At 43.8% G+C, this 8,693-nt stretch overlaps 1 protein-coding gene across 2 annotated transcripts; it reads left to right on the top strand.

The window, feature by feature from the left end:
- Window positions 1–7,838, top strand: NKRF (NFKB repressing factor). 2 transcript variants are annotated; one of them, XM_042480135.1, is made up of 3 exons: window positions 1–327; window positions 2,479–2,624; window positions 5,428–7,838. In XM_042480135.1, exons 1-3 carry the CDS (start codon window positions 77–79, stop codon window positions 7,389–7,391), a joined length of 2,361 nt encoding a protein of 786 aa, XP_042336069.1. In that variant the 5' UTR covers window positions 1–76; the 3' UTR covers window positions 7,392–7,838. The 2 variants fall into 2 exon arrangements, with proteins under 2 accessions (XP_042336069.1, XP_042336068.1); XM_042480134.1 differs by having other exon boundaries at window positions 1–333; window positions 2,485–2,624.
- The last annotated feature ends 855 nt before the right edge of the window (window positions 7,839–8,693 follow it).

The following is an 8,693-nucleotide window of genomic DNA, read 5'->3' as shown; positions in this document are numbered from 1 at the left end:
GTGGCGGGGGGGGGGGGGGCTGGTCTCGCTGCACGTGTGAAGGGCGCCGAGAGAGACGCGTGTCCGTCGGGGGCCCATGGCCGGCGGAGGGTGGGCCGTTCCCGGCGGGGACCTGCTGGGCCCTCAGCCGCCCCGCCCGGACCCCCAGCAGCCGCCTTCGCCCTCGCCGCCTTCCCCCTCGGAGCTGGAGTGCTGGCGGGAGCAGCAGGAGAGCGAGGCCCACTGGGCGCTCCGCAGGCAGTTCCTGGTCCGCAACCTGGCCGACCAGGCCTCCTTCCCGCGGCTCCTGGCCCTCTCCCACGCCTGGGCCAACCACCTCTTCATGGGATGCAGGTAGGCTTCCCTGGTCCCCCAATGCATCGGAGGAAGTGGGTGGGCCTCTAGGAACACTCCGCTGCCAGCCTCCTCCTTTCGGTCGGTGGGTCTCAGAAGGAGCAGCCTCTCTTCATACTGACCCCAGAGACTGATACAGCCACGTCTCTTAATGATAATGATAACAGTACTAAGATGCATCTGAGGAAGTGGGTTGAACTCTAGGAAACTCATGCTGCCAGCTTTCCTTCTTTCAGGTAATAGTAACTGGAAAAGTGCAGGATGGAGGACTAGGCTCTGGGGCTTGTGGCTGATGGAGGAAATGGGTTGGCCTTTCATAAGATCTGGCACCCATTTATAGAAGACATCCAGCAAGATTCAGTTGCTAAGGTTTTATGGAAAGAGGTCTTTCAGGATCCCTGAACACACCTTTTAGCCATACTTTCCTTGCCTGGGTTATTATTGCCTGGGTTTATTGTTGTTTTGGTGTCCTGTTTGTTGTCGTGTTTTGTTTTAGGCTGTATGAATAAAATTTCAAATGATAATAATAATAATAATAATAGAATTCAAAGATACAGAGCTCTTGTAGCAACTTTGGTACTCAATGCATCTGAGGAAGTAGGCTGAAGTCTAGGAAAGCTGCTGCTGCTGCTGCTGCTGCCCATTCCTTTCAGTGAGTCTCAAAGGTGCTACTTTTAATGGTGTGTTCCTTTGAAACTGGTGTTTGGCAAGCAATAGGTTTTCAAAAGATGCTTTTGTGTGTCCTACGCTGCCTAATATTTTTATTTGGTTGGACTACTTCTACCTGGCGGCCCTTCAGCCCTAAAGGCTCTAATACCCGGTGCCCACCAGATGTTTGGGATCCAGCATTCATGATGGAGGTGTGCAGGTGGGCAAGAGGTTAAGCATCCCTTTGCTTTGGTGGCCAAGAACAGTAGGACACAAGTGCCAGAGCTCCATGGACAGTGCATGGGAGACCTTGCTTCTTCTCACCTTTCTGTGGGACAGTGGAGGTGGCAAGGGGAGCTTTGCTTGGGCCAGGAGTCCAGCAAGGTGATCAGGCCAGTGGACCTATCCAGACCACAAAGTAGCCACTTGGTGGCCATATGCATTCCAGTTTCACCCCACAGAGCAGGAGTTGGGACTCTTTTTCAGCTCAATTTCTTAGGGGTCACATTCAAGTGATGGTTGGGGCCAAATGGTAGGACCAAAAATACCATTGTATTTTAGCTTTAAGTTCTTACTTGGTGGCACTAAGCCTAAAGAGAGCAACACTTCAAGTTTTTAGAAAGGGAGAAAAACCTGTATAGAAGCTGGAATCCACAGTGACATTTCAGTGAAGCAAAGGAAGGCTAGGTCAATCCTCCAGGAGGGCCACATTTGGCCCAAGGTCCATAGCTGCCCACCTCTGTTCTTCACTGCAGAATGATGATTTATTGGTTAGGTTTCCCAAATGCATCAGGTTGCAAGCCAGGATCCAAAATTTTCTTATGTCAAGAGAAAAGGTGTCACTAACTCAGCCACTCATGTCGGCAATTTTGGATTTTGGAATACTTTGGAATTCTGGATAAGGAAGACTCAACCTATATTTTGGATGCAGGAGATCCCATTTTCAGTTCCCAGCATGTCTCTATAGGGTCATAAGAACACTGCTGTTTGAAATTCTGCAGAGCTGCTAGTCAATACTGAGTGTTGACTGTACTGAGCAGAACTGACCTGCCAAAGGCCTGACTCTGAGTAAGACAACTTTTAATGCTCGGAGAAAGGCTGAAACACCCAGAACTCCTCAGCCTACATTTATAGTCTATTCAAGTCATTTGAATTTTGATCCTGTCCTCTGGGGTCATTAGCTACTCATCCTAATTTGGTGTCATCTGCAAATTTGATAAGTATGCCCCCAATTCTGTCATCCAAGTCATCCCCAGTTCTGTCCCCAATTTTCAGCCAGTATGTATCCATTTGTCTGTGCTGAAATTTTTGGTAGTTCTCCTTTGATTGTGAACACTACCGTTCAGCATGTAACATGGCATGCAAGAAACTGATGCTAAAAACTAAATGTACAGACCTTAGGCCCTATGCCCTCCCAGACAGACTACTGGAGGCCATATAGAGCAGCCTAGGGGGTGCTGTAACTGTAGCCTGTAACTTGTAGTGTCCTTTACTTCAATGCAGGTATGGCTCCCAAGTTATGGAGAAGGTCCTCCAAATGGCTGAAGGAATTGATGTGGGCACGATGCCATCGTTTGAATTGGTGCCAGGCTCCAAGGCAGCAAAAAGGCCACGGTCTGCATTGGATGAGTCTCCTTCTAGCAGTGAGTATCCCAAAGGTTGCTCTTTGGATAGCAACCTTTGGCAAAGAATCGTAAATGTTTGACACCCAAGTAGAGTGTGTGTGTGAGAGAGAGAGATGTCATTTACCTTTAGACAGCTGACTGATATGCCTTGTGATCTGCCAAGAGTGCAGCTGTTAGTATGTTGCACTGGGACTTGGAAGAGGTGATCAGCCTCGTCTCTCATTGGGATGTGAAACTAATTATTTGAGTTTGGGTCAGTCTCTCTCTTTCAGCCTCACATACCTCACATGAGAATTGAGAGAATAAAATGTGAGGCAAGAGAGCCATGTATAGTACATAGAGTTCTTTGGAGATGGAAGAAGGTTGAGATCCTGCATGTGGGAAATGACATACAGTGGTACCCCGGGTTACGAATTTAATTCGTTCCGCGGCGCCGTTCGTAACCTGGAAGATTTCGCAACCCGAAAAAGCCATAGCCGCTAGCGCTGGAAAGCCGCGATTTCGTGCGAAAAAGCGCCGAAAAGCACCAAAATTGTTTTCGTAAGCTGAAAAAAAAAACGTAACCCGGAACAGTTTTTTCCTATCTAATTTTTTCGTATCCCGGAAATTTCGTAACGCGGTCATTTCGTATCCCGGGGTACCACTGTAGTTGTCTTCACATCTGAAAACCCCCCCCTGCCCCAACCCACTTTAAAAGCCAAGCATATAAAGGAGTTCCTGGTGGTGCTGGTGAGTAGGGTATTGAAGAATGACACATCCAGCCCCCTCTAACCAGTGAGCCACAGTGTGGTGAGTAGCACCCTTTCAGGGCTGTGTTGCAAATGTTTGTAATTGTCTTTAAAACAGTTTACCTGAGGAGGTAAATTGGCTTACTTAGGAGATTTTGTTAAAGACAAAGATGGTCACTTTAATCTGAAAACTCAAGAAGAATTGAATTTGGAAGGAAATAAAATAGACAGTTTCCATAAAGACAAATTCTAGAATGGTGCAAAGTGGACAGTAAATTATATGGATTTGGTGATAAAAAAAGGTGAGCTGGGAAAAATTCTAACAGTGGAAGAAAATGGATTGGGAATTTTTACACACTACTATTAAGATGGGACCTAGAAGAAGAAGTGGTAAGAGAAAACATGATACAAAAAAATGTAGGGCACTCAAATTGAGATGAATAAATGGGAACAAACATGAAGAATGTAATGAAATTTAGAGTGTCCCAAATTTTGAGAGAGAATTATTACAAATTATATTTTTGCTGGTTTTTGACACCAGAGAAAATACCAAAAATTTACAAGAACCAAAGTAATTTATGTTGGAAATGTGGGGAAAAACCAGGTACTTTTTTATTGCTGGTGGTCCTGTAAATCTGTGAAGAACTATTGGGAAAAAGTAAACGAGACAGTAAGCAACATTAAGGCAAAGATACAATTATACCCAGAATTTTGTTTATTAAATATGTGGGAAGATGAAATAGAAAAGCAGTTTGGCAAGGTACTCTTCTATATGATTATGAGTGCAACTTTGGCTTGGAATTGGAAATCCAAAAACATGCAGAATGTAAAGCAATGGTTAATAACACAATATGATATCATTGAGATCATACAACTAACAACTAAGATACGCAGTTATTAAGAAGAAAAAGGAGGATTGGGATCTAATATAGAATATTTAGATAAAGAGTGGAGTAAGATAGCCACAGTCGGCCTGAGCGATTGAAGATGATAAGAAACAATCAAATATAAGAACACAAAGGAGCAATATATGTAAAAGGCAACTAACAATGAAGCAATAAGTGGGAAAAGACAAGGAACAGAGTATAACAGTGATAAGGTGAATAAAAGAAGATAGATCACTAAGATACATAGAATATGGAACTACAATAAAATAGAGGAAATTATAGAAGTAGGTGAGATTTTATGGGGAAAAGATTCAAGAAGGTCACAAGGCATGAAAGGGAATATCTAGCATTGGTTAAAAGGAAGTCCGGTACGAATGGGATGGAAGAAGCAGTATGAAGATGGGAAAGTATGTAGTTAGAAGGTCTGAGTAAGTGAGAAAAAGGTATGAGGAGGTGAAAGATGCAGAAGTAAGGAAAGAAAGGTGGAAATAAGGAAGAACGTTAAACAGCGAGAAGTTGGGGTAGGCAGGGAAGAAGTAGAGGAAGGGTGAGGGATGATTAGTTGAGAAATGGATGGAGAAGGAACTGAAAAAGTGGAATAGGAAGGATGATGAGGAAGGATGAAGGAGAGGGGAGGAAGAAATAAGGAAGGAATGTGTCGGTATAATGATAGAAGAGGTCTGAGACCAAGGCCAAGAACCAATTATCTGGATTATGTATGGATATATGTATAAGTATGTAATGTACATATGTAGAAATATTTAATATTTTATGGGTTTTTTGTGTGGGTTGTTTTAAAATTGAGTGTAATAACATTTTCTAATTAAAAAAAAACTATGTTGGGCAACTGCAGTGGGTCCAAGGTCCTATTCTCTGCCTCTGGGACAATGGGAGCCAAACAAACTACTGAAAATGCCAAAACAACACTGGAGGTGACCAGAGGTCCAGTTCTGGTTTCAGAAATGGGTACTTTCATTGCTAAACAAGGCTGAAGGTGTGTGAATATATTCTTAGGGTGAGTTGCCACTCCTGGAGTTCCAAGAAAAGCAATAAGCCTTTACTTTTGGCCAGTAGAAAGGACAGTTTGGAGAATGTAGAAGGCTTGAGGGCCACAAAAACAGTCCCACGGCCACACTTCATGCCATCCCAGCTTTAAAAAGGGGGGCAAGTTTTCTTTTAACCTGATAAACCTCTTGTGTTTCACAGATCTTGCAGTTCCAAGGAAGCAGGCTCCCAAATTCCGTGCCAGACCTCGTTTTGAACCCATACATTTTGTAGCCAGCAACACACAAGACAAAGGTAAGGATGAGTCTTCAGAAAACCAAGCACAGGTTGCCAGAGAGAATATCACAACCCAGCAAATCCAGAACTATGCAGATCGGGTTTTCAGCAGCTTCAGTACTCAGGATTGCGATGGTAATTTTTCAAGTTCAATGGGCTTAGGCTTTGGAAACAGCCAGCCGGAAGCCAAGACTGTTTCCAAAAACAAAGACACTTCTGCCGCAAGTGATGCAGAGGCTTCTGGTGAGACTTCTCTTCTCCAGTCTGACTCTGAAACATTTCCCAAATCAGTTATAACAGCCAAACAGTATTTCATTAACAAACTTGTAGCTGCAGTCCGCAAGAATCTTACTAGTCCTGATGCCGGTGGAGGGCCAGACAAAATTAGCTACACTTATCTTTTGACACGGTCCATACAGGCTTGCAAGACAAACCCTGAATATATTTATTCTCCCTTGAAAGAACTTTCCCCTGCTGATCTTCCCAAGAGCAAAAAGCTGCTTAAAGATGGCTTTGCTTGTGAGGTGAGGTGTCAGAATGTGTACCTCACCACAGGGTATGCTGGCAGCAAAAATGGGTCAAGGGACCGGGCAACAGAACTGGCAGTGATACTGCTGCAGAAGCCTGTGGAGGTCAAAGTAGCACAGCGGAAGTTTAAGAACACCACGCGTGAAGACTTAGTGTTGTGTGAGAGCGGCACAGCGCCTTCTGAATTCCCTCCAGCACTCAAGCAGCTGGATGACTTTATTGCTGCCATCAAAGAATGCACCCCTGGACAGCCAAACTCTGACCCTCAACAAGGCCCCAGTTCAGGGAAACACTGGACGAACTTCGTCCTCACTGAGAATGCCTGTGATGCTATTGGGATACTGAACAACTCTGCCTCCTTCAACAAAATGACGGTTGATTACAAATATGTCCTGATGCCAAACCGCTTGTGGCGCTGCAGTGTCTATTTGCAGGATCATTTTTTAGCAGAAGGGTATGGCACCAAGAAAACCAGCAAGCATGCTGCTGCAGATGAGGCACTAAAAATACTCCAGAAAACCCAGTCCAATGCTGGAGCTAACAAAGCAGTACAGGTTCAGAAAGTTGGTGGTGCTACCCGAGATCCCTCCAAAAAGAAGGACTTGAAGGACCTTGTTGTATATGAAAACTCTGGGAACCCCGTGTGTACACTTAATGACACGGCTCAGTTCAATAAGATGACTGTGGAGTACATCTTTGAAAGGATGACTGGGATGCGGTGGAAGTGCAAGGTGATGCTTGAGAATGAACTAATCGCTGAAGCAGTTGGCATCAAGAAGATTGTCAAGCATGTGGCAGCTGAGGAGGCCGTCAAAGTTTTGAAGAAGACCCAGCCGACTGTTGTCAACAACCTGAAGAAAGGTACTGTTGAAGATGTCATTTCGAGGAATGAGATCCGCGGGCGCTCGGCAGAAGAAGCCTTGAAACAGCAGATCAAGGAAGACAACATTGGGAACCAGATTTTAAGGAAAATGGGCTGGACAGGTGGTGGCTTGGGCAAAAGTGGGGAAGGGATCCGGGAGCCAATTGCTGTGAAGGAGCAGTTCAAAAGGGAAGGTCTTGGGCTGGATGTTGATAGAAGGTCAAAGATCACGAAGAAAGATATTGAGCAGATCATCCAGAATTACGCCTTCTCGGACAGTAAGATTGACCTGACTTTCTCCACAGAACTCACCAACGAGGAGCGCAAGCAAATCCATCAAATTGCCCAAAAATATGGGCTTAAGAGCAAATCACACGGCCAGGGCCGTGACAGATTTCTGGTGGTTAGTCGGAAAAGGCGCAGAGAAGACTTGTTAGACCAGCTAAAGCAAGATGGCCAGGTTGGGCACTTTGAACTCATTATGCCTCAGGAAAAATAAGGCAAAATTAATTTGTTGGGGGTGTCCAAAACTGAGTTAGAGTTCCCCATTAAACAGTACAGTGGCTGCTGTTTGTTTGTTTGTTTGTTTTGGTAGAATAACTGGGAATAAAGTTTTACATGTTCTTTTAATGTCTAAAACTTTATTAGAAAAGAACATGGAACTTTTAAATCATAGTTCTGTCTGGATAACATGAATGCAGTTACCTGTTTTATGAAATGTCTTCAGAAAATGGCTCATTTTCTTCACATTTTACTAGTTTTGTAATTTCAGAAACATGTCTGCCCAGAGGAAATTGGACACATTTTAAACAGAGATGATTCCCTTGTCTTTTTGTTTTGCCTCTAAAAATAAATAAAGCCGGGGGTGGGAATGAAAGGAGATGGCAGGATGAAGAATGCTATATGTACAGATGGTATTAATAAAAAATAGATTTTTATTTCTAAATTTTTATTTCTTATTTCTAAGTGGCGGGATCCTTCCTTAGGTCGGAGTGATCATATTCTCCTGGAGTTTGTTATACAGTGGAAAGGAGAAGCCAGGCATAGTCAGACACTCATTCTAGACTTTAGGAGAGCAGATTTCAGTAAACTTAGGGAGATACTGGAGGTGATCCTGTGGTCAGGAATAGTAAAAGAGAAGGGAGTTCAGGATGGAGGGGAGTTTCTCAAAACGGAGATACTCAAGGCACAATCTCAAACTGTTCCAACAAGGAGTAAAAATGGGAGATGTCTCAAGAAATCAGGATGGGTGACTAAAGAACTTTCAACTGAATTAAATTTTAAACAGGACATGTATTAAAAATGGGAAAAGGGGGAAATCACCAAAGAGGAATTCAGACAAATTGCTAGCACATGTAGGGGTAAAGTCAGAAAAGCTAAAGCACAGAATGAGCTCAGGCTTGCTAGACAGGTTAAGAACAAGAAAAGGGGCTTTTTGGGTATGTCTGTAGCAAAATTAAGAAGAAGGAAACAGTAGGACCACTGTGTGGAGAAGAAGGGGAAATGCTAACAGGGGACAGAAAAGGCAGAACTGCTTAACACTTTCTTTGCCTCAGTCTTCTCATAAAAGGAAAAGGGTGCTCAACCTGAGGAAAATGGAACAGATAACAAAATAGGGGAAACACAGGACAGAATAAGTAAAGAGGTAGTATAGGGATACCTGGTTAATCTAAATGAATTTAAGTCTCCAGGACCAGATGAACTACATCCAAGGGTATTAAAAGAACTGGCAATGTAATATCGAAGCCATTGGCAATAATCTTTGAGAACTCCTGGAGAACAGGAGAAGTCCTAGCAGATT

The sequence above is a fragment of the Sceloporus undulatus genome, chromosome 7 (genome assembly GCF_019175285.1).
Source record: "Sceloporus undulatus isolate JIND9_A2432 ecotype Alabama chromosome 7, SceUnd_v1.1, whole genome shotgun sequence".
Taxonomy (NCBI): Eukaryota; Metazoa; Chordata; class Lepidosauria; order Squamata; family Phrynosomatidae; genus Sceloporus; species Sceloporus undulatus.
Note: the sequence above shows the minus strand (reverse complement) of the source record. Positions and strands in the feature narration are given on the sequence as shown.